Here is a 26,744-nt window from a genome sequence, read left to right as displayed (position 1 = left end):
CCCACTTGGAGTATATACTTTAATTACTACATTACAGTCTTCCTAGCTTTTTGGTACAACTAAGTATGTGATTAGCATATTAGCAGCTCCCCCCCCATATCTTAAGAGAGATGTGTTCTGACAAGGATTACAGAAATAAAATTATTGAGTGCTTTCAATTCTTGTTATATATGTGAATTCTTATCATGAGGGGTTTTGAGACGGCTTCTTGGTTAGGAAGAGATGCATTGTCCTGAAGGGGTCTGCAGTACGTGGCAACATCCTCATCTGGCTCAAAACAGCACTGAGCAACCCAAAGGAAAGCAAATACTGCATTCATCCTATGGAGCTCCTCAGAAGGCACCCTCCGAGCCACTTCAAAATCCTCACAGCTCCAGAGAAGACTCAAGGCCAGAACCAAATTCTGCAGTCCCTCTTCCGGAAATGACTAGGGATCAACGAGGAGGTTGTGGTGGGAAAAAAAAAAGGAAACAAACAAAAACTCCATCCTCCCTCGACTCACTACAATAACAGCAAAGTAGATGACCCAAGTACTCCCCCAATAATTACTGTATCTCACCCCAAATGGGAGTTATTCTAGAGACTGGAGGAAGGGCATGCACACTTTGTGTGAAAACTAAATTCGCCTCTGTTGTGAAAACTATCTTTTAAAAAAATTATTATTGAAGTCTAGTTGGCATACAGTGTTAGATTAGTTTCCGGTGTACAACATGGCGATGTGACAGTTCTGCCCATTACTCAGGGCTCACCATGGTAACTGTAGTCACAGAAAGATATCGTATTGATTCACGTGGTTCACTGTAGCAGGTCAGCAGCAAGGACATGAGAACCACACCAAAGTTAACAGAGCTTATTGAATCATATTCCCTGGTTAAATTACTTAACAGATTCAGAAGTAGGGATGACTTCTTGTAAAAGGTCGATCTCTACTTACCGTTTGTATAAGGGTTGACAGTCTTTTTATTTGTCATTACACGTGCTGTGGCATTATTTACCTATGTACATAGAAAACTCAAATGAGCACATATTCCAGGGCCAGCCCACAGTTCAATTAGTTGCATGCATTATGACTGTGATTACTTATTAAAAAAAAAACTAAAATGCATTTTAATTTATAAAAGGCAGTAGGTGCATAACAAAATCATACATTTTTATAATTACATTTACTTCATAACCATTTTAACTTACAAATCATTTCAATAAAGCAATGTCATATCATTTAAAAGTTTAATAAGGAGACAGTAAAAGCAAATTAAAAGGAACTGCATAATTGAAGATTTAAAAGCATGCGTGTACTCCATGGTAACACAGAAACAAATATTTTTAAACACAAAATAAAATTCATATGAAGGAACATGCAGTGGAGTAGAAGGGGAGAGACAAGGTACAAGGGAACATAAATGTCAAAAAAAAAAAAGGGACAAACAAGATTTAGCCGTGTGCAACACTTTAGGAGGGAAGGACCATCGGGGAGAGCAACATCTAGCATTCAACACTTGGAACAAGAGCCTTTGACATCGCAAGAATTAACAAGATCATTCAAGCTTTAAAGTCACAGCTAACAAAAGGATAAAAGAGAGGGTGCATTGTTTAACACAATATGGAGTTAACAATCTGAGTAAGATGTGCACTATCATATCTCAATCCAGTCAGTGCCTCCCAGGCTCGCTTAGAACGTACACTCAATTACAGGCGTACCGGTACCCAAAGAAATAGAGCATCAAGAAAACTTAATACGACAAGTCAAAAAAATCCACGTGGTATATATATGTATAGAGATAATCAGCACTAAATACGTGAAGCGGCAGATGGACTTCACCACTTACCATTCACCACCATCGCCAGCATGGGTTTGTATACAGTTACCATGGTTACTGAGAGTTTGGTGAGGGGCCTAAGCGTTATCGTCGAGGGGGGGGGAAAACGAAAGGCAAAATATGCAACATCTTACTCCAAAGACTAAAGCATTTTTAACTGGTTTTTTTTTTTTTTTTAAGTTTTAACAAATATAACCCTGTGGCCATGTTGAGGGAGATCCAGTGGTAGAAAGACTAGATTCTGAATATTGAAATTTTAGCATTTATTTTTATTTATTTTTTTCAGTGAAGAGGGGCCAGATATTGAACAGGAAAACCTGTTTGGTTAGTCACTTTATTATCAAAGAAGGCAAAGATTCAAACTGGCTTCTTAAACAAAAAATGAAAGGTTCAGTGACAAAGACCTCTCATTTTTTTTTTTTTAAAGAAACAATTGTTCTTCCGAATGCTACTGCTTTCACCATTTGACTCAATTTGGACACCACTGTGGATCCCTCGTCAACCCTGCAGTGGAAAGAAAAAGAAAAAAACGAAAGAGAAAAAAAAAAAGAAAAGAACTGCTTTGTTTTTTGTTTTGTTCTGCATACTGTCTCCACTGTTTGGAACCTACTGCACCCATCAATTATAAAACACAGAAAATTAAAAAAAAAAAAGTACAGAGTAACCTTTCTTTTTGTTTCACTTTTGCCATTCACCTTTCATCAGTAATAAGAACATAATAAAGTAAAATTTAAAAAAAAGTAAGGCCAGTTTTCCTTTTTATATATAAATATAAATATATATATATATATATAAACAATGAGAAGGGAGTAGGGTCACATACAAGACACAATGATGCATCTGGAACAACGAATGAGCGTGAAGCAGACATTTATAAAGAAGATGTAAAGGAAAATATTTTGAACATGCACCTCGATTTTACGGCCCTCTACCACGGTGCCGTGTAATTTCTCCCTCGCCCTGTCCGCATCGGCACTATTTTCGAAAGTTACGAAACCAAATCCCTGCATGCAGGAGGGAGAAGGGGAAAACAACATGCAGATTATTATTCCAGTCAACGACCACTGTGTAACGTTCTCTCGCTTTAATTTCTATTTCTTGTCCTGGCTTCAGTTCTGTAACATGCAAATTAGAGAAATTATAAGAATACGAAGATGTGCAATAAGTAAGCGACAAATGTGAACAAGATTTTTTTTTTCTGTCACCAGTTAGCTGTAACCCCTGAAGAATTCAAAAAATGATACCAAAAATACCTTTCTAAATGTCACTACAGAAGAAAATAAGTCTAACGGAAAGAAAATGAGATCAAAATAAATTTACAGTGTCTTCACAGAAAAGAAAATGAAATAACGAGGAAAAAAAAAAGGGAACCACTTTCTTGACATGCAAATTAAGAATAAAATAAAATAAAACGTGTGCACGAAATTCAACAATGAATGCCAAAATCTTCTAACATTGCCTACAGAGTCATGCCGTGTGGTCTTAAGAACATCTCTTCTTCATGCAATTTAGGGTTATTCAAATTTGTCAATTTTACAGCCTTAACTTCTCAAAAATAAAAATTAGAAGCCTAAAAAAAAGGAAAGACCTTTTTCATAATAAATCTTAAACTCTTTGATCTAACAAACAAAATAATCACATGAAATGAATTGAAATAAACATCAATTGATTAATAATGCAAACAGTTCAAGTAGTGCTTTTTTATATTAATACTGTCCCCTCCCCTCAAAAACATATATGCTTCTGAATTTGTCAACTTTCCAGGCTACTTCACTAACTGAAAAGGGAAATATATATACGTATCGTAACGTTCTAAGACATTATCTTGATATTCATTTGTCAAATCAACAGGTCGAAAATAAAGGAACTTTGTTAAGAGAATTTTATTCACAATAACACTCTGGGCACTTCCTCTCTTACTGATAGACAACAAATAGACCCTTTACTTCACCACTGGCATATTTTGTTTTAATATTTCAGCCTCAAAAAACAACCCCACTAAACGTCACATTGTCAAAATCCACCTTTTTTTCTTCACTGACACTGTTCCTAAGAAGAGCACAGAAAATATGACACATTATTTTTAAAACCCCTAAAAATATTTGTACATCTTGTTCAGAAATATACACCAACCTTTTGAAACCATTCCAGTATAAATTTGCCCAGCTCGTTCTGGTGAAACAATGCAATGTGTTGGGACTCCTATTTGCAACTGGGTAAACTTCAATAAAGGGACATGCTGGTTTTTAGCTTAGTTGGGACAAGTCTGATATTCAGTCTCACTGATAAAACAGACAGTAATTACAAATAACAAGTAGTCATAACCAACTAATGCTAACTCCCAACCGCTCAGTAGGTTGCTGAAGTGATATCCAAAGCTAGGGTATTCAGAGAGCTGTTGGCCTATGGTCTGCGTGAAGAGTGAACTTTCCAAAGTCAATATGGGCTTATCTATAGGAGATCCCATCTGTGGATGGATTCAAGCTAAATTAAATGATTATTTGACAGAATTCTATAGAGAAAAAATAAGCAGCTTTAATTTGGAGGACTGGACTGAAAAATCTTTTATAATATGTCCCACTGTGAGGATCTGTGATTAGCTGAGTCTGGAAGATTTGATCAGTATAAGCCTTTATGCTCCATAAGAGAAGGAGCATATATAACTTTGTCTCACACATCACTGGTGGTACGCCCATGTGAGGTGTCCAAATATACTAGGCTAACCGAGGAGTTTTGAAATAACAGCTCTTCAACGGACTGAAGACAGAATTTGAAGGCTTCGCTCTATTAATGGTGCTGACTCTTGCTTAGAGGGTCCCAAACTTGGTTGCACAGTGAAAGGAAGTGGGGGGCATAGCATATGAAACATTTAGATTCCTGAACCCTGCCACATAGCTACCCAATCAGAATCCCAGAGTGGAGCCCAGAAATCTGTCTGCTAAGAAAGCTACTGTGCAGCCCAGCAGCTGCATTTCCATGGCCTCTCATATCAGCAACCACCATCAAAGGAAAGTTCCAATTCCTTGTATGAGGTAGAATATTACGTTGCCGATTTCCAATGAGCAACTTAAGGAGTGGAGTGAGTTTCAGAGATGACTATCTGTCTGACTTGGTGATTTGGATCTTAGGTGCAGGGGTACAGCCATTGTCCCCTTAAAACCGAACTCTCTAGCATGCACAGAATGTCATACATCTAACAAATAAGGGAAACAAGGACACTGGCTGCATCAGGGGCGATTCTCTCACTAGGCAAGCAAAGAAAATCCACAGTCTGAGTCTTATCGATGGAGGGCTTGGTGCCATCACTACTGTCCATGGGCACCATTCTTTAGCACCACAGCAATGCGAGGTACATAGCCCAGTGAAAGGGAACATTTAAGCCACCCGCCATACATCATCCCAAAGAATCACGTCATTGTGGTTCTCGTCTGACCCCAAGGCAACCCACACTGGCCTAAAATCAGCACTATGTGCATCAGGGAGACATGAAGTTGGAGACAGAAATAGGCTTTGAAACCCATGTGAAGTTCACTACATTCCCAAGTTCTCACTTTTTTTGAAGTAAGATAATATATATGGACGCTTCTTATTCTTACTTTCATTTTCTGCTACATTCCTCTCTCTCTCTCTCTCTTTTTTTTTTTTAGGTCCTCAATATTTCTTATTTCCAGCTGCTGAGATGACTAATTGAGATTCTAGAAAGTGGGGTTCAGAAGTGCTTGTTCCAGACACAGTCCCCAAAAACCAAAGGGACTGACCTACCTCTTCCATTGGACAGGCACATCTCCCCCAAGGCAAGAAGGGACCTGGCCTCCCTGGGTCAGAAGATTGACAGAATTCTCACCTGGAGAGTGATGCCAGTTACCTGGCCATTTTCAGGTTCCCTCTCTGCCAAGTGCAGGTGCTGGGCAACTCTTTCAAACTGGTGCTGAGGCTATTTCTTTTATCCTGCCTCAAGGTCAGAATTCTATCTCAAGGAAACCACAACTTGGAATTCTGAAAAACATTCTGAATATTTTTTTTTTTTTTATCTTAGCCTTTAGAAGGGAAACAGAAGAAGCACATTCTGCACTTGGCCCGAGAGCACAGGAGCTGGGTGCAATGCCAGATGTGGAACCCTTAACATTCTACAGTGTGCAGGACACACAGGGCGAGGACCAGGTGCTCTTTGCTGCAGGAGATGCACTGCTCCCAGGGCTCACCTCAGTAGAGGGGTGGGGCCGAGAGAAGGCGTGAGGTTGCTGGAGAAAAGACCCAGTGAGGTGACAGTGACATGTGCCACCCCACATGGGAAAGCATACTAATGGGGATCCCGAGATGGACCGCCAGGCCAGTGTGACTTGCTTATTTTAAAATCTCTTGTGAATCGTTATTCTGACCTTTTTCCATATCCCAGTTATTTTTCTGTTTTGGTTTTGTGGTATGTGTTTAGGTGATAGCTTCCTTTTTTGTATTAATGCACCTGTAACATTTTATATGCTAAATAAAGGCTCTGAAGCACCCGGGACGGAAGAGTGCGCTGGTTTTTCATCTTCTATGAAAATCCTCTAGTTGCTGGTGCAGAGAACTATCTATAAGAGGGGAGCTGTGGACACAAGTCTAAAGATGCATTTTTCTGTGGGACTCAGAGCTTCACGTCTCACTTCTCCCCATTCCCCTTTGCACGTGCAGCTCCCTCTCCCTGGAGGACCACCTTCTCTCCTTCCCTTCCCTGGGAAATTCTTACTCACGAGAACGTTCACTCCCAGCTTCAATGCCCCTTCTTCCCAGAAGCCTTCCCACCCCTAACAGTATCGGTCTGCCTGCTCAGCCTCTCAGCAGCCGCCCACTTGCCACAGAGCACAGCACGCAGTCGTTGGTCTAAGTGGTCTGTCTCCCCCACCAGTCAGGAAAGTCTCCGAGGATCACTCTGGTCTCACTCATCACAGATTCACCCATCTTCTTGCACCTGGGATGGAACCAGTCCTCACAGATAATCTACTGAATCAAAGATCAGACTGTATATTTCCCGGGTATATTAAGAAGTTGTTCTCTCTGGCTGAATCTCCCACATACATCGTTTCAGAGTTCACCAAAATGTTTTTAAATCTCCTAAAAGGAACAAAATGAATGATAGGATCTCTCCCTGCTAAGTGCTATCAAATTCTCATTTTCAAAGTCTGGCGTGTCCTTTTTCAGTGTGGTTTCCCTGTGTACTTGCTATCCGTGTACCCATGAGCTATTTATGCAATACATTCTCAGGAAAACATAGATAGTACCTGTGTTTGAATAGGGTTCACGCACATGCACGTGCACACACATGCACATACACACACCCACCAAACACCCAGAACACACAGCCATACTCACTGAGCACTGAGTGACCTGCCTCGGGGACCGGTGAACTCCTAGCTCTGAAGGGTCCACCTACTTCCTGCCTGTTTCTCCTACGCCAGATGCTGAACACAAGGTCGTAAGAGTGGTTCAGGTTTCTCAACCATTTAAATGGAGATGTCCCTTTAAATAAGGCCCTTTCCTGCAGATGATAATGTCAAGTCTGAAAAATATCCCTGTGTGAGCTACTGTCCCCATTTGGCAGTTCCCCAAAGGACTGTCTCGAGGACAGTCCAGTCACACCAAACAGTCAGCCCCTGGAACCTGCCAGACTGCCTCTCTTGGAGGGAGCCTACCCACCCAGCCTATTCTTGATGTCTCCTAATCAAAAGTAAAAAGCAGGTTCACAAAGTCAGTCGCTGGATGCGGCAAACTTAAACGGTCTTCACTGCTAAAGCCCCAGAGACAGGCTAATCATGGCAATGACAGAGGAAGTGTTAAAAATAGTACCTCCATTGTACTTTCAAAATAGCAAACGATATTCTTCTAATGGCCCAAAACAGCTCTCGAAAGGAATTAAACAGCTTTTTCCAACTGGCAAAAGTTACAAAACAAAATATAAATTAAATATAAATTTTAAAAAAACAAACACCTTTAAAAGCAGTAGCACCACAGACTCAGGATTACAAGAAAGTTGGTCAACATTCCAGGTCATCTTCTAGGATTTTGCCAAGAATGCATCAGGCCTGAGTGAAAAGGATTAGTGAGGCTGGGTACATTTTTTTTCCTTTTCTTTTCTTTCTTTTTTTTTTTTTAAGATTTTATTTTTAAGTAATCTCTACACCCAATATGGGGCTCGAGCTCACAACCCAGAGATCAAGTCACGGGCTCTACTGACTGAGCCAGCCAGGTGTCCCTGGGCACGTTTTTTCTTAATCCACTTTGCATTGCAGGTATAGAAACAGCTCTTATGATGATTTTCATATAAGGAGCAGAAAGAGAATTAACTTATGTTTCCCGCAGCCTAGAGGTCATGTTACTGATAGAAGAGTAACTAAAATACCTGAAATTTTGGGAGAAGAAGACCCGTGCACTAGCAGAACCAGAGAATATAATGAATTGATTTTTTTTTCTCCTCATCCAGCATATCGCAACATCATTTTGGCTGTGGAGAGGAGAATACTGGAATTTTCTTCCCTCACATCAAGCTGCGTCATCGTATCCAGGACAGAAAGGGTGCAGACTGCCCAAGGAATAATACATGCAATTGTTCGCTTCATGGGAAGGAGGTGGTTGTTGTTCCCAAGAGAGCTAGCACTTGCCTGCCCCCTTAGAGAAAACCAGTTCTTGTAACCCTCCTGGATACTGACTTGTCCCAAATCGCCTGTGTGAGGAAAGTTACGGGGCTAAATCTAGTATCTCTCTGTATGTGATAAGCAATTTGTCCCAATATCCACTTTCATAGTCTGAGGATGCAAGAAAGGAGCTTAGAATTCCTTTCAGCCTGGGGACTAGTGCTCTGGAAACCGGGCAGAGTTATCAAAAGTGGTCACTTTCGGGACGCCTGGGTGGCTCAGTTGGTTAAGCGACTGCCTTCGGCTCAGGTCATGATCCTGGAGTCCTGGGATCGAGTCCCGCATCGGGCTCCCTGCACAGCGAGGAGTCTGCTTCTCCCTCTGACCCTCCCCCTTCTCATGTGCTCTCTCACTCTCTCTCATAATCTCTCTCAAATAAATAAATAAAATCTTTAAAAAAAAGAAAGTGGTCACTTTCTGGCTGCTGAGGTCACTCTCTGAGTCTTCTGACAGGACTGTTATCACTCAGTATCTGCTGCTAAGCTGAATGCACTGCTTTCCTCAGGGGAGATTCTGATAGAGCCCTGGAGTTTTCTGTGCGTGCCAGTGGGATGACACTTTAGCTACTACAAAACACCAGTGGGCAAAGGAGCATTCTGCATTTAGATGAAGTGTCGGCATTTGTCTAAAACAGGAAAACACAGTGTTTGCAACTTTAACGACGGGCCTGGAAGGTTTGTCGAAACACAGACTGCTGGGCTCCCATTTTGAGCGTCTGATTTAGTAGGTCTGGGTTGGACCCCGAGAATTTGCATTTGTGGTACGTTCCTACGTGCTGCTCCTTGGGGGGACCTCATTTTGATGACCTCTGATAGACGGGATGCTTTGAGAGAGTTGGGCCTTTTCTTCCCCCAACATATTTCCATGCTGAAAGTGCTGGAGGCTTTCCAGCACGCTGATTTTTACTAACATGCTTAGGTCCAGGAAAATCGACTTAAAAATTGGTCTCCTATGGAAAAAAACCAAAAACCAAAAACAAATTCAAAGCAATGGCAAACTGCAAAATGTGGAGTGGTAAACATATTAATGAAAAAAATTATATTCAAAAGGTTGGTGTATATGAAATTTTCTCCCCTACAACCCAGGAAAATAACTGCACTTTATTAATACAGAATAATCACATATTTACCTGCGCATGAGACTATCAACTCACTTTTTAATATAAAGAACATAATTATCACTGAAAAACAAAAATGTAGCAACAACATTATTTTTTAGGCATGGGTAATTTTCCTCTGGAAACTTGATATATATATATATAGATAGATAGATAGATAGATAGATAGGTATAAAACAGCAATTTTAAATTACCCCCTTATACATTTAAACTGAACCCAATGTATTTCCCACCATTTTGGAAACTGGAGAAGGTCTCTAAAGGAATTCCCACTGAAGTGTATTTTCACAATGTGCTAATTAAAAGAGTGCAGTTGTTTCCCATTATCCATAGCAAACGTTTAAAAGTAAGCTAAACATCCTAAAGTAAATTAAACTGCTTACCTTTGAGCCTCGCTCATTAAAAATAATTTCAACATCTAAGATTTTACCAAATTGCTGCAAAGAAATAGAAATATTTTATAAGCAAGAGAAATGGAGTAAATCATACTATGCACATTGGTAATTGTACCCCAAGTCAGAGGTTTTTTTTTTTTCTCTTTTAATATCAGGGATAGACATTTTATGTTGTTTTATCCTTAGCGATGTGCTTGAACCAAGAGAAAGTACAACCACACATATGATTTCTATTTTACTGGATACCCCACTGAGTGAGATGTCATAGTATGGGCCTGGTGCAAAATGTGTAGTCAGGTGGTTAGTTCTATTTTCCTTTCTTTATGTGTGCACAATTGCTTTCCCAGGCACTGAACAGCAAAGATTAAAACAGGCTGGAGTATAAACTGACCCTCCTAGGCTACTCCATTAGTCACTGGGAGAAGCACCCTTGATGAGGTGGGATTTTGATGGTAAAATGTCCAAGGGGAATCTGATGGTGAGGATGGTGGCCCTTGACCCCCGTATAAGCTACAGTAAGAGCCAGGCCATATAAGAGAAGTCAAGTACAAACAGATGAAAGCAAGATCCACCCTGTGGACATCCATCATAATCAAGACACCAGCATAGCTGTGATTAGCCCTGAGGCCAAAATGTACTTCTCTCAAGATGATTCTTCATTTTGTTAAACAAACAAATAGATTTTAGACAATTAGCAAGAATAGGCTCTATAAAAAGTGAAAGCAACTCGACATATTCAAGCCTGGAAACATGGTTTCAGATTACAAATAGGGCAGCCAACTAAATTACAGATGCCTAGTTAAATTTAAATTTCAAATTTTTCAGGATAATTACATCCCCTGCAATATTTAAGATACACTTATACTTAATAAAATATGTTATCTAAAATTCAAATTCAGCTATTGTTACCTTGTATTTTTTTTTTATTTGCTAAATCTCGTAGTCCTACTGAGAAATGCACATCAAGCAATTCGTGATTCACACTTTAAAAATAAGGGAACAGGGACCCTGAAACCAGAAGCATCTGATCGTTCAAGAGCCTCTTCCCCTGACACTGGGGTCCTTTCCTTTTTCTTAGAATGCGTGAAATACAGTGGGTATTTTTGAGCGTGCAGGTGGGAGAGGGTATCATAAAAGTATGTGACGTGGCCCAGAAAAACGACGAGGGGAATTTTACATGCACAATGAAGGCAAGTGCTCGTTCTAGTGATTAAAAAGTAAACAGAACCACATGAAGGAATATGTCCATCCTCCTTTTCCCTTATTTTGAGCTTTCATATTACAACATTCACTCTTGCAGCCTGGAGTTTTATGAAATCCTTTATTGCCCGAGGAGAGTCTGTGTTCTGTCTCTCCCCCCTAGGTGGAAAGCATTAAGCAGCCTCCATGTAGCAGAGGCCAGAGTGGTTGGGAGGGACAGAAAAGGAATAAATGATTAGAACGCAGAGAACCAGAGGCAGCTTCCCTGACCACTGTGCTTCAGTCATAGGATATGGGCGGCGGCGGAAGGGGGGGTACCCCGAGAATAAGTGTCAAGAGGGTTCTAAGATTCGAGAAAAAAAAGCATTGGAAACAGACAGAGGCTATTCTCCGGAACAAGTCTACCTTTCTTGGGAAGACAGGAAAAAAAAAAATAGGCACACTCCACTTGGAGAGAAATAGCTCAAAACCTTGAAACAAAAGTAGTTGTGACTAGGAGAAGAAGGAAACCCAAAGCTATGTCATGGAAATGTGCCTATCCGTCAGGATACGGACACGGTCAGGGGACTGTGGATTGAATTTGTCTTGTTGAGTGGATGGACGTGCTTCTGTGCTTCTCATCTTCCCGGAGAAGAAGGATAGGAAGAAACGAAGAAGTTCAGCTGGGAGAGGGGAGGGGAGGACTGCATTGCCAGCAGATATGATGGAAATACCAAGAAACTTACAGCCAACTCACCCTGCAATTTGTGGACACTCTTAATTTCCTTTTGGTCAAGAGAATATTCTTCTACAGAGCATTTTCAGTGCCCTAGATTTGGGCAGAGAAAATCATTAGAAATAGAAGAAGAAAACTTCCAGATTTGGGAAATGCAGGATTTGCCATTGAAAGGTGAACTGAATTTCAGAGTAAAGACTCCTCCAGTTTGTGAAGTCTGCAGAAGCAGTGATTTCGATATAACCTCTCTAGAATATTCAGTCTACACTGATGCTATTATATTTATTTCAGTCCTAAGAGCATGTGTATGAACAGGGAAGCTTGAAAAGGACTCCTCAAAACCATGAAGCAAATGTCATCTATGGAACATTCTCTAAGCAGTCAACACACAAAAACACTCCCTTTAAAACAAGATCTGGCTGAGACAGAACCAACCAATCAAGAAGTAATCCTAACGTCTGCTAATGGCTCAGGTCATGATCCCAGGGTCCTAGGATGGAGTCCCGCATCAGGCTCCCTGCTCCGTGGGAAGCCTGCTTCTCCCTCTCCCACTTCCCGTGCTGCTTGTGTTCCCTCTCTTGCTGTGTCTCTCTCTCTGTCAAATAAATAAATAAAAATCTTAAAAAAAAAAGAACTTCTGCTTGAAGCATTTATTCAAGTAGAATTAAAAAAAAAAAGAAGAAGAAGTAATCCTAGCATGTGTCATTCCCTAAATGAAACAATGACAGCATATGCCCTGAAATGGTCTCAAATGTTTGCCTCCCTAGCGGTTGCCATTGGGTGGTTGATTCTCAGAGCCAGTGAAACGCAGTGAGAAGAACACTGATATGAGCCCCACTCCTAAGACAGTTGCGTACTGTATTTATAGTATCAACAGTTTAATTGGGAAGTTGGGTACTAATGATGTAAACACAGCTGGTACATGTGCAATCTAAATAGACATGAGTCGCAGATTTAACTCGCATCAGTTTGCTCGACACCCATGTGCAGCCACATTCGACAACGTCTCAGGATCCATGCAAGGTGTCTCAATAGTGGTATCAAGGATAAAATCCGGAAGCTTCTAGGCACGCACTGGGGCACATACACACCAGGCATTTTGAGACATTCTCTGATCAAATGATATTTTCCTGAAAAACTGTGGAAGATGCTCCGTGGGTACAGCATAAAACATGAAAGTAAAGGTTAGTTCAAAAAGCACACACAGAGGCGAAGGAAAGGCATCATATCAGTTTTCTTAGGGTTGGCTTCATGTTTGGAATGCAGAAATGGGAGGCACCATGCCAGGTCCAAAAAAAAAAAAAAAGGGGGGCTTCACTCATTATAACATCACGGTGCACAGAATTTGGCATTAACGCCAAAGGTGCAGGCATCCCTACGTTATTACTAAAAAGGTGATCACGAAAGCTTCTTCTGTATGTTCTGCAAGTCATGTGGTTTGTTTTGGGGTGACAATAATGAGTGACTTCCATAGATCATATTCATACCCAGAGGGTCTCCATCAAAAGCAAGGCTGTGACATCAACAAGGGTATTGTGCAAATTTGAATCCTACACTCGATGAGTAGCTACTTCTGAAAACAGTTCTATGATGCAATGTGTCATGTCAGTGGTCTGGATATATCATAACCACCTCTCTCACCCAAAAGCCAGATATGTATAAATTTTAAATGTTAGGTTAAAGAACCATTCTGTCCAAGAGCAAGCCATTATAATCAATTTGGTGGAAATCCACCCATTCCTTTCATGGGATCATTAAGAATTCAAACATAAAGGATGCACACCCTCTTGAATGCTCCCTGAAAAGAGGACAGAGCTCAAGAATGAAGTAGCCAGGCCAGAACCAATATTTCTTTCAGGGAAACATCTAGAACCAACGCCTCTGATCTGTTCACTCACGCCCCAAATGGTGTTGTAAAGACTCAGGACTCTACTGTGGTCACATAACTTCTTGACCAAGGAATGTTCCACCTTGACAGGGAGGAAGGAAGGAAAGAAGGAAGGAATGAAGGAAGGAAGGAAGGAAGGAAGGAAGGAAGGAAGGAAGGAAAATCTATGAATAGTTAGAAGATTTAATGCCAAACACTAGAACAAATGCTTCCAAAGGAGGAGGAAGTAAAGAATTTCAAGTACTGAAGAACATGGTGGAACAAAGGTAACCAGAATCACAATGAACGGGCCCTGAAGCCACAAATTAAAAACAAAATGTGAGGCACCTGCAGTGACCATTAGGCCTATAGAAATTGCAAACTTCATAGCTGAATTATTAATGGTTGCAAAAGGTGTTATGAACACAGCTAGGTTGGAGAAAGGAGCTTCCTTTTTGTCTTGTTTTGGTTTGGGTTTCAAATCCCCATGGCTGCATTTAACAAAAGAAATAAAGGAGAAAAGCCCAAAAATCTTTGAGAGGGTTTTTCTCTGTAATAACCCCCATTCTAGCCCCAGCCAAAGTGAAGGGGCAAAGGCAAAATGTAGCAATAAAAGAAGAGAAGAGATCTCATGTCTAGATGACTTGGAAAAGACCTAATTGGAATCAAAATGTCATTTCTTACAGTAAGTACAACCTACAAGAAGAAACCACACTTAATTCTCTCAACTGGAGTGTGGGGAGCCAATCAGAATGTTTACAGATGCCTTTCAATGTGATTCATGCCACTAAACGTATCATATAACCAGAATGGGATTGCCACCACCAATGCTTGGCAGGGGAGAACAGATTTTTAGTATTTAAGTTCCATTTCTTCAGGACAGTGGTCGTAAACCAAGGAGGCCTCAGCATTATTACAAAGAATCCAGGAATCTGTATGTGCCCCCAAATTTTTATAGCCGAAACTCATAAAAAAAATCTTGCATGCTTTTAAAATGAACACAGATGCTGTTTGTGATGAACGAAATTAATTTCAATATTACCGAATGTATGCCGCATCTTCTTAATTGATACTAAGTGTATCTATCATATTGTCAAGTCAATGTCTTGTCAGTTGCTTAGAAATCTTGACTTTTACAAAAACTGGCTCTGAAACCGGTGGATTTTGATCATGGTTTGACAACTGGGTAGTACATTCAATCTTTGGCAAGACCTTGCTGTGCACCACTTGCCCTCGCCCTGTAAGAAAAGAGAGGCTCAGATATCCATGCAAGCAGGATGCCGTCTTTGGGAGTTCCAGCTGTGGATTATTTCCAATACCTCTCCGACTTGGCTGTGTAGCCTTTCAGTGACTTTCAAGATAACCGAGGAGACCAGGGAGGGAAGAGCACCCTCGGGGTTGGGAGCGAGGGTGGGCTGCAGTGAGTGACACCAGAAAAGAGCACCAGGATGATCATTAAGAGGGCCAAATTCAAAGCCAACCTCCCAGTGACACCTGATGAGTAAAGATGGACCACGGAGCAAGACTTTCTAACCTGACGTGGCAAGAGGAATCTAATTCCTCTGGCTGCCCATCATTCAAATCTGGTCTCACTGCTTTATACACACTTAACCTCCACTTTCACTTTGAATGCTCTGCACTTTTCAAAGTCATCTTTGACCTGAGAGTGCCCGAGGGTCTCTCTACTCTGCAAGAGTTAGAGGGCTCAACTCATGGTTATTACCAAACGAGAGAGATAAAAGTGCAGAAGCTGACCTTTTCCTCTGAAATGTCAGGATTCAAGTCTGGGTATCTGAATATTAGGACGCTAGCTCTGCCTTTGTGTCAGATGTGGACTTGATCAACATCACGCATGGTAAAGAAATAGAAGGTGCATGCAAGCTAACCCCACAATCGCAGTCAGGAACCAGAGCATCCCTTTGCATCGGGGGAATGAGGTCTACTTGGCCCAGGGTTTGGCATTAAAATTTGGCCCCTTCTTATTCCTTCTGTAATACTTGCATCCATTCACAAACTCTTAGAGGAACAATCTCCAGGCGGCCAACCTTTACTCTAAGTCAAATGCTAAGTATGTAGTTCTGTTCATGGAATCCGCAGACACCTCCCATCAATGCTGGGATGGATGTCATGGACAAATGGGCTGACTACATTTGCAAAAAACAAAACAAAACACCCACTGAGGATATCTAAGCCCTGTCAGAGTTTTGTCCTTCAGAGTCCAAGATGTGGCTAACTCATTCCTTCCCAAGGTGGACAGTGCAAGATTTCATCCAGAAAAAGAATCCGAGTCATCATGTCCCACGAGGAAGCAACCCTATCATCTATTTTCTCTGGGTTGATGGTGGCTTCTGCCCTGCTCTGGGTTTCAATCATGGTAGCTGGGCAAGGCTGTCATCTGTGGCAGAGAACATCACAGTAAGAACCTCTGAATCCTCATCACTAATTGCGGGAGAGTGTATACTGCAGGATGCAAGTCAGGCTTAGAAATCTCTAGCTTTCTTTGTTTTGCTTTTCAATGAAGCTTTATGCAGAAGTCATTATTCTCTAACGCTGCCTCTGAAATCTAAATGCACAGTGCCTGGGAAAGAGTGAGGTATGCAGGAATATATCATGATAACTTTGGCAACTATAAAAGAGAGAAGAACCCAAAGGACACAAAATGTTTATTTCAGCCGTGACACAGGGTCCAGGGACACTTGATCTAGGATCCTCAGTGGGCTTCTTTCAATGCTATTTTATCTGGGAGCTCATTTTCTGTTTGATTTTCCAGTTATTGACCATTTGGCAAAGCGGGACCATGGTGAACCTATACAAAGACGTTTAGACTAAAATCATAAAGAGATTCCGGCCACAATATACCCATCAACTAGGATCTAAAATGCCTTCCCCCCCGCCCCGTAAACATCTCACTTTTGTGTTGTAAATACCCAGAACTTACATGAGGAGGAAAGGGCTTTGGGGACCCCAGTGCGGACACTGCAGAGGAGAAACGCTCTACTTACGCCAAACATTTGTCGGAGGTCCGGATCCCGGAACCTGAAGGGGATGTTGGAGACATGCAGCCGCTTGGGCTGGGACTTGTTTTCTGTGTTTTCGGAAGGTTGTGTCTGGGGTTGGCCATCCGTTGGTGCCGCGTCATCTGTCTGCTAAAAGGACAAGAGTAAAGAGGCTATGAGGGGACCTGTGTGCTCGTTCCAAAGTGCTTTAGCTTCTCCTAAATGGAAGGAAAATGCTGGAACAAAGGAACAAGGACCAGGAAGGAGCTATTGGGTCATCCATTCCTTCATTTATTCAACAAGTATTTATTGAACATTCCCTGAGAGCCCAAGGTGGATCTGGGATTCAGCAGTGAGCAAAGCAGACAAACTCCCCGCCCCCACGGAACAGAATTCTTATGGGGAGTGTGTGGGGGGAAGGCGATAAGCTCATTAATAAATAAATACGGAGCTGGTAGAAGGAAAGCATCATGCAGAAAAATAAAGCAAGGGGAGGGGTAGTTGGTGTGGAGGTGTTGGGGAGTTTTAACAGGCAATCGGACTGATGGATTAACCTGTCGTTAAAGGTAGGAGAGGGTGCATCCCTTAATCAAAGGTGTCCAAAATCTTAAGATACGCCTGCATAATTGTTGTAACTGTCCAGATAACACATTAGCAAATGGGATAAAACATTTGAGAAGGTCGTTTGGTGTTCTGCAGTCCAAGTAACCATCCGATTGACTTATTTATTTATTTTTTAAGGTTTTACCTTCTCGTTTCTTCGTTATGCAGGCCTGTGCTGTCCATGACAGCTGACCCCCGTGGCTATTTAAATTGGAATGAATTAAAATTAGGTAAAATGTAAAATCCAGTTTTTCCTTCACACTAGCCACATTTCAAGTACTCAATAGCCACCTGTGGCTACTGGTTTCCATGTCTGACACCGAGGACCTAGAACATCTCTGGAACGTTCTATGGACCACACTGGTGTCGATAAGGTTATGCTATTAGCATAACTCATTACTCTGCTTCCCACTCTTGCCACAGTAAAAGCCCGGACAGCATGATATTATATCAGCACATATCTAGGCAGGAAAGTCACAGTAACACTTGGTATCATTATAGCCACGCCCATTGGTTCTCGAGATGCTTCTGGATACTTTCTCTGCAATCAGCATCTATTGCCTCTGGGTGGCAGTTGATGCCATCCATGTCAGTTACTTGCTTCTCCAAAACTGTAATGGAAAACCTATGTGGAAGCCCATCAAATTTACGAGGGAAGAATAAGCCTCACCTACTTTTTTTTTTAAGATTTTTATTTATTTATTTGAGAGAGAGAGAATGAGAGAGAGAGAGCATGAGAAGGGGGAGGGTCAGAGGGAGAAGTAGACTCCCTGCCGAGCAGGAAGCCCAATGTGGGACTCGATCCCCGGACTCCAGGATCATGACCTGAGCCGAAGGCAGACGCTTCACCGACTGAGCCACCCAGGCGCCCCAAGCCTCACCTACTTTTAAACAGTTTAGAAGCACATAACTGGGACAAAACTATCAGTGCAATCAGGCAGGTGTAAGATAATAAAGACACAGAGGAGACAATTTCACCAAGTGAAAGATATATATATATATATAAATTATATATTTATATATGCATATATATAAATTATATATTTTATATATGCATATAAATATAAATGCTTTATATAAATATGGTTTACATATTATATATACCACAATAAAATGGCCATAATTAGTGACTTTCTTGCCAATGCTTGTATTTATTGACAGACTTCATTTGCATTCTCTCTCCTAATAACCCCTGAATTGCATTTTGAAGTCAAGGCCCCCCAGAAGCTGGCACACTACTCTTCCAAGTCAGTTTGGAATCAAAACCCCCACTGGATGACCTCTGCAAATTTGAAGTGTTACATCATGATAACGCCAACCCTGCCCTTGGTCGTTTTGTCTGCGCTGTTGGAGTGGAATAAGGAAGGGGATGGTAACAGTCTCCTAACCTGGAAAATGAGTAATAATAATAGTGCACACCTTCTAAGGCTCTGTGAAGACTTAGCTCGGTAATATAGGCCAACTTGGCAGAGTTCTTGGCACATGAACTCAATAAATGGAAGGCAATGAATTTTTTAGAGTGACAGTGACTTTTTCTTAAAATGTCAAAAACAAGAAGAAAGCAAGCCTCTCTCAGGAAACATACAAAGGAAAGGTTCTCCTTTGCTTGTTAAGCACGTTTTTACTGAGCAACTACTGTATGTTGGACACGTAAGTTAGTCCTCCCAACACACGTTGTTCCCAGTTCAGTGCAAGAGAAAGAAGAAGGAAAGAGACAGTTGTGAGGCTGGGATCAGAGTGAGTCACAGAGGGCTGAGTAAATTTAAATCAGGGACACGCCGCACAGCTGGATGTTCTGGGAGCCCTGCCAATTCTAGAGGTTACGTTTTCAGTGGAGACATCTAACAGAAAGGACAAAGGGCCTGACGCTATACCAGCAGAGGGCAAGGTGCAGGCAAAGACGCAGAGGTGAAATCGGGTTCTGGATTCAGGGGAGTACATGGGCCCCTTAGTGTCATGGTCGGTGGGCGCATATGAAGGAAGGACAGACAGAACAGCACAGTGCGGGGGTGTGTGGGGGTTATATCACAAAGGGCCCTGTGTGCAGAGCAAAAGCATATTTCATGATAAAAACTAAGAGGAGCCACTTATGGATTATCGCGGGGTGTGGTGTGACCAGCACGCGACAATGGGGCTGAGCCATGGCCGACAAACAGTAAATGCAGGTCAGATGGCTGGTTGAGTCACTGACTGAACAGGTGAAGGTATTATGAGTGTATCAATAAAGTAATGAATGAAGGATGAGTGAATGGTCCACTCTACATCTTCAAGTGATAGTCAAATATAATATTATAACACCCAGGCCCCAAAAGAGCAGGGAACTGTGTTTTCTCTGCTGGTAACATGAGGTTTGGTTACACAACCAAGGCCCAGAGATGTCCTTGAATCATGCAGTTGGGGTCTTAGTACTCTGACCTAAGACTCTAGGTTTGCAGACACAGCAGCTGAGACCCCAGCTTACAGTCCATTTCTTCCCTCCGGTTAGAGGTTGCTGTTCAAATGCAAATTAAAACAAGCTCCTTCTCATCCCAAGAAAGAAACCTAGATTTGGATTCGTTCATAACGGCTGGATGTTTCAGCTTAATAAACCTAATTAGGAATTACAGAGATTATGATTAAACATATTAAATGATTAATAGCATTATGCCGCTCATGTGAAAATTAAAATTAATCATCTTTAGTCAAACAGGACTTTGGAGAAATCTTTGCGTTGTTTCCTTTGATAAAAACATACAACGCTCAATTAATCATTTTGTAGCACGGGAATGTGTACAAAAGCTCATAAATTGTTATGTCGGAATACCTGTGTATTAAAAGTAATTTTTAAAGATAACAGGTAAAATGGAAAACAAACCGAAAGTGTTTCTGACATCGTGGGTGAGTGAAGAGGAGGACGTCAGGATCCAGAGGCTGACTCTAGAGCCTGGGGCAAGGCAGGGGTGAGACCTTCCAGAACGGTCCTCACGGAGTCTCATACTGGTATATCGGGGTGAGAGCTTTCCCCTTCCCTTTTTCTGGAAATTGTCAGGGAAAACATATTCAAGACAAGCCTGAATTTTAAGTCCCTATATTAGTCTGCTAAGAAATTACCACAGACATGGTAGCTAAAATCAACGGAAATGGATTCCCTCATGGTTGTGGGGCCCACATGTCTACAGTGAAGGTGAGAAGGTGCTGTCAGGACCACACTCCCTCCGGAGGCTCTAGGGGAGAGCCCACCTTTGCCTCTCCCAGCTGCTGGTGACCTCTTGGCTTGAAGCTGCACTTCCCCAATCTCTGTTTCCACGTTCATATGGCCTTCTTCCCTCTGTGTGTCTGGGACTCACATCTCCCTCTGCCTTTTTCTTCTTATAAGGACATTAGTCATCGGATTTAAAGCTCACACTAGATCTTGTCTTGGGATCCTTAACTTAATTACATCTGCAAGGACCCTTTGTCCAAACAAGGTCATATTCGTGGGTTTACGAATGATGGGATGTGAACGTACGTTTTGAAGGCCACATTCAACCCACCACAATCTTCTAAACAAGCAAACAAACCGGAAGTGCACGTTGAATGAATAGCTGTTATCAAGAAGTGGATGCATTTTCTACCACTGAGGGTGGCATGAGGTTCTCCAAGGGGTTGGCCTCACCCCAGGTCTAGAAGAAGAGAGAATGTCTCTGTCCGAGCTGTCCCAGGCTCCCATCTGTCACACTGGGAACTTTAATGAGTTGTCTAAGGAGAGATTTGAGCCTTCCTTTTATCCTAACCCAGGCTGTCGGGCTGCCTTTGTGCACCTCCCCCTGGATGTGATGACCCCCCTTCAGCTGGGCTGAGAGGCGCTCCACCAGCCTCCTGAAAGGCATCTAACACTCTAAAAATAAGGCTAGGTCTGCAGGTTCCCTGAGCCTAGCACTGTAGCTCACATAGATGGACAAGCAGTTAGAGCATCCCCGAGAAGGTCGGTGAAGCTCATGGCAAATGCGCAGCGTGAAATTTTGAAGAACAAAAATAAAAGTCATGTGAAAAAGCTGAGGAAGTTGCTAAGGGAATTGCACATCTCGAATGCGTATTACCAAAAAGCGGGGGCTACCTGGTTGGTAGTTACATCCCTCAAGGCTGGTACATGTCAAGGCTTACTTGGAATTAATGGCTGGAAGAAGAACTCTTGATTTATCCATGTCTGATTCTTTTAAAGCATCATTCTGGCTCTAAAAGTGGGACCTAGCTGAATTGAAAGGGTGCCTCATAACCATGTTTGGGAGATCAGGAGGTAGAACATAAAGACAAAGCAAATTACTCCTGGTCTGCTTGCTCAGAGATGAGAGGAGATTGAGAAGACAAAGGTGTTAGAGGGTAGAATTAGAATGGCCAGGGCACCTTCCCTCTCAGAACCCTCTGGTCCAGACCCTCATCCTGGGCTGGGAGATTCAGTACGCTCTGGCCCAGACCCCCTTGCTTCCTGAGGTTCCCGCTCCTTACTCACTGGCCACCTGGCTCCTCCTTCCACGCACGCAGCATACTCCCTCCTCAGGCTTCACGCCTGCCCTTCCTTTACCTGGAAAATTTACACCCCAGATGCCCATGTGGCTTGCCCCCTTCTTCCCAGCTCTCCGCCAAGACAGCACCCATTAGAGACATCCTCATCTAGAGCTTCAGCATCTCCTGTCTCCCTGCTCATTCGCTTTTTTCATAGCACCTATCACTTCTTGCCTTTGTATTACCTGCTTCTGTTAGTTTCTATGGTGTTTCTTTGTCTCCTCCACCAGAAAACATGAAGTCCATGAGGACAGAGATGGGGAGTTTCCATCCACTGTTCTGTCCTTACCCCCTAGGGCAGTTTCTCAGCACCAGAAATGCTGACATTGGGGCTGGTTAATTCTTTGATGTGGGGCTGTCCCATGCACCATAAGATGTTGAGCAGCATCCCTGGCCTCCAACCCCTGTACAACAGTGGGACAACCAAAACTATCTTCTGCGGTTCAGATGTTCCCTGGGGGACAAAACTGCAACGACTAGAAATACGAGCCAGAGCACATGGCAAGTTCTCGGCGAGTACCTGTGGCTTTTGCTACAAGTGAGCTGCATGAATGCTGAGTTCACAGCTCTTGATCTTAGTTTGCATATGGGTGAAGTGATAAATGCCCGTCTGTCCTGGATCCTTCAGAGTCGGATAACAAAAGCAAAGTCTTGTGAAAGTTAAGTCCCATGAATAAACAGGGAATACGTATCATTACTTTTCTTAGCAGTGTTTATAACCATCCGCTTTCCTTCTCCGTTTCTCGGGGCCCACCCATACTGACAACTCGGAGATGCCGCCTCCCCATCACGCCCGCAGGGTCGCAGGACCCCATATGAATGGACAGTCCATTCACCTCAAGAGGTGGGTTTCCAGGCAGCACTTGGCAGAGGTTCCCAAATAAGCTCATTAGGACAGCAAAGCCAGCTTGTGCTCTGGCCCCGTTTGAAGGCCCTATTAGGAGGCAGGATGTGTGCTGCAGAATTTTTCCTAATAAACAAACTCCCCAGATATCGGCGCAGGTTATAAATGTTAAGAAAACACCACTGGCACTTTAATCTCCTGAAGATCACTTAGTGCTTCCGCAAAGACCTTAATAAAGAACCGCGGGGCTCCCTCTGCTATAATTGTTCCTAATTCAATGAATAGCTCTGAGCAACCCAAGACTAATCCTGGTGAAATTGGATTTTGATATCGACCAATCCAGGGATGACTGTTGGAGAGAAGCCACATGGTTTTGTATGTGCCTTTGAGAGTCTGGCCCCACCCACATCTTCTCTCTGAGCCAATGGGGTGTTGCTGAGCTCATCCCTGTGCCACCTTCGGGGATGACCAGGTATCTTGGGAGCACAGGCAAAGGATATCTGTAGCTGGATATCTCTGAGCCAAACTCCAGTCCCGTCACATACTAGCCCAGCTCCTTAAACCCTTCTGAGCCTATTGCCTGAGATGCAAGTAGGGATAAAGGATCCCATCACAGAGTTGTCTGTGGTCCCAGGTTGCTGGAGGCAACACAAGTGACCATCACAAGGACAGATGAGTAAAATGTGGTGAAGCTGTCAGCAGAAATCAGAGTTCAGAGAGGAATCATAGATTTGGAAGCACAGGGCTGAGCGCCTGTAGTGGGGGAGACAACCATAAGAAATAAAACAAGAACGGTACCAAATTATATTTTGCCACCCCTAAATATGCTTCTTTGGCATAAGGGTTATTTTGGGATGATTATTTTTGAGAAACAGCAGACACAGGAGAAGCTCTGAAAAGAGTAGAAGTTACCCTTTTGCAAGAGAAATTTACATTTAAAAGGAAAGTCTCCATTTGTAGGGGTGTCTCCCTTTTGGAGGTAGCAGGGAAAGAAAGTGCCTAAATTTCTAGAAATCCTTCAAAAGACAAGACAATGACCTCAATCTAGAACAACCTCACCCTTGTTTACTGTGCTTTTCCTGATAACCTCCCCATTGCTGGCTCCCCTGCTCCCCCAACATCTTCTGTCTTTAGCTGGAGATGGTGTTTAAGCCGGTGACTTGGGCCATTCCAGTTTGTTACTCGGTCTTTCCACATGTACTCACAACACAGCACTAGATACAGTTCAAGGATGGTGGTCATGCACTTTAGAGCAGTCCCATTCAATAAAATAAAATAGTGGCCACATACATAGTCTTAAAGTTTCTAGAAGCCACATTTCAAAAAAAGTAAAAAGAAACGTGGAATTAATTTTAAGGATATATTTATTTTAATCCAATTTATCAAAACTATTATTTCAATATGTAATTAAAGTAAGTGATATTTTAAAATCTTTTTTTCCCCCTAGGTCTTGGAGATTTTGTATATAGTTTGTATTCATGGCTCATCATCTCAACATGGACACTACATTTTCATTGGAAATACCTGATCTATATTTAGACTTTGAAAAATTGACAGTTGAATAGCCAAGATTTTCAAAACACACCTAAAAGGCTTTTAATAACGGAATCAAGTGTCAGTGTTTAAATTTTAATTAAAGTTGAGTTTAATTAAAAAATCCAGTTCCTCAGTCATACCAGCCATGGGCTCCGCAGATACCTATAGCCGGCAGAGTAATGGTCCCTTCGAAATGTTAATATCCTAATCCCTGGAGCCTCTGAATTTGAAGTTCACAAACTCCCTGAAGGATACACAGACATCCATGGACCCCTGGATAAGAACCACTGCGGTGTGAGGTCATTCGCCTCTCCCCTATCCTGAGTTGAGACATTTGATGCCGAATACTACCACCCACTGGTTGCAGATGAGCCCAGTGTGGAATTGGCTAATGGGTCTAGAATCGGGTATTGAATGTAAAACCCTACTGAGGTCCTACTATGACCCTGGTATCATGCAAGGTGTTTTTCACACCTTATCCCACTGACCACCATAACAATTTGAAAAACGGAAGCTCGGAGAAGTTAAGTCAGTCACCTGTCCAAAGTCACATGGCTAGGAGATGGCAGGGCCATAAAAGAACCTAAGATATTTAACTCCATATCCTGGACTCCATATTTTGACCCTCAATGGCCCCTCGAGTTCAAGGTGAAATCTAAAGACAGCTCAGCCCTGGAGGGCAACCGCCAGCAACTTGCACAGAGTGAAATTCGCTGGAATTCTAACTGCCTGTGCTCTCAGTCGGGGCTGGAACGGAGTGATGAGCTCTGTGAATAGGGCCCTATCACAACCAACCAGCCCAAATCAAACCAAACCAGGCTGCTTCAGATGCTTCCTCTGAGCACCTGGAGTCCTGTGCTCCCCTCTCTTGAGCCCTTATTAACCATATATATTTTTTAGTATCAGATTACTTCCTTCTCTGTCCTACTAGAGTATGAACATCCCAATGACAAACACTATATTGAATCATTTTTGAGGCCCTTTACTGTGGCACATGACGTGTGCTCAACAAATATTTATTGTGTCATCCCAGGAAAGAGGTTTGGGTCCAGCTTCTTTTTTCTCCATGAGCATCCCCAATTCTGCCACAAGGGTGTCGAAACCCAATGTCCAAGACAGGATGCTAACAAGCACGATTTTCTCCCAGCACAGCCTAGTGAATATTCAGCATCCCTCCTCTCCTATAGGCTTCCTCCCCTCCATGCCCCAAGTGCTTAACAGTGATAAATAAAAAGTGTCCTTTTGAATAGCCAACTGCTTCTTCCTCCTCCACCAATCAAGTTATTTCTCAGAGAGAAAAGCTTGTGAGTGTCTTTGAGGCATTATTTGATTAAGTTGACAATATTATGTGAGCGATGGTTGAGTACCCACTGCGATGTACTTTGGACCAAATTGATTTGTGTAACGAACACTTGCTCTGTCTCTTCTTGCAGCCTGAATAGTGGTCTTGATTTAGCCAGTAATGCTGGGCGCCAAGTGAATTTACAGGGTCCACAGTCCCTCTCTCTCAATCTGGAGAGAATAGCAGGAGCAGAGCATGGAGCGGCATAATTCAATACATTGTACTATAAGCTCAGAAAATAATATCACAGAGCTCTGCAATATACCTATTTGATTTGATTTGTAAACCTGATAAAAAAGCAATCGAGAAAAGTTCAGGGGGAACATATATATGTTCTAAGCAAAAATGTAACGATATTGAATGTGTACAAAGAACCAAAGTACTGGGTGGGGAGGGGAGAAAACCATGCATACTAAATCAACTCCATACCCTGCGTTAGACAATATTGCACATTCTCCATTTAAAACGAAGCAAGATTGTGCAAAGTTATTTTCCATTAAAAATAATAATAATGGTGAGCCCAGGGAATGTGAATTAAAATCCACGTCTCAGGTTTTCTCACAATCCTGCTTCAAAACGGGCTCGTGCAGATTCACTCAGCTTCCTGCTTTTTCATTTTAGCTCTGTAGGCAAACAAATAAGTTAATCACACAGCTTTTGGATGTAGTTAATGCCTCCTTCCTAGCTCGGCGGGGCAGATTCCACAGCCAGGTGACACAGATTTAAGAAACTCATCACATTTCCCTCAACCCGAATAAATTCAATGCTCTGCTGGAATGATGAAATTCTTCAGAACGGAGAAGCGCTGCAGGACACAGAACGGCTGACTCCAAATTCTCTTGCCTTTTTTTCACTCTTTGAAAGTATAGGATGAGCATACAAGGGGCCAAGTGTCGAACACATCAGTAAAGTGGATGGGTTACAGAGGTATCTGTATGAGCACACTTGAGCTGCTGTAACAAAATGCCACAGACTGGGAGGCTTCAACCACAGATATTTATTTCTCCAGGTTCTGGAGGCTGGAAAGTCTGAGATCAAGGTGTCAGCTTATAGGGCTCCTGGTGAGGTCTCTCTTCCCAGCTTGCGACCTCCCTGCATCCTCACGTGGTGGAGGGAGAATGCT

General features: G+C 42.4%; 1 protein-coding gene across 19 annotated transcripts in view; it reads right to left on the bottom strand.

Moving 5' to 3' along the window:
• The window catches only part of RBFOX1 (RNA binding fox-1 homolog 1), a 2,051,181-nt gene that overhangs the window by 112,039 nt on the left and 1,912,398 nt on the right, over positions 1 to 26,744 (bottom strand). For 18 of the 19 annotated variants that reach the window (XM_027611432.2, XM_027611426.2, XM_027611425.2 and 15 more), the window contains 4 exons: positions 16,782 to 16,925; positions 9,986 to 10,039; positions 2,729 to 2,821; positions 935 to 995 (listed from right to left, as the gene is read on the bottom strand). In XM_027611432.2, coding sequence (XP_027467233.1) covers positions 935 to 995; positions 2,729 to 2,821; positions 9,986 to 10,039; positions 16,782 to 16,925 — 352 coding nt within the window. The remainder of the gene's footprint in view (positions 1 to 934; positions 996 to 2,728; positions 2,822 to 9,985; positions 10,040 to 16,781; positions 16,926 to 26,744) is intronic. The other variant, XM_027611428.2, reaches the window with a different exon arrangement.

The sequence above is a fragment of the Zalophus californianus genome, chromosome 10 (genome assembly GCF_009762305.2).
Source record: "Zalophus californianus isolate mZalCal1 chromosome 10, mZalCal1.pri.v2, whole genome shotgun sequence".
Lineage (NCBI taxonomy): Eukaryota > Metazoa > Chordata > Mammalia > Carnivora > Otariidae > Zalophus > Zalophus californianus.
This window is presented reverse-complemented; position numbering and strand designations above follow the sequence as displayed.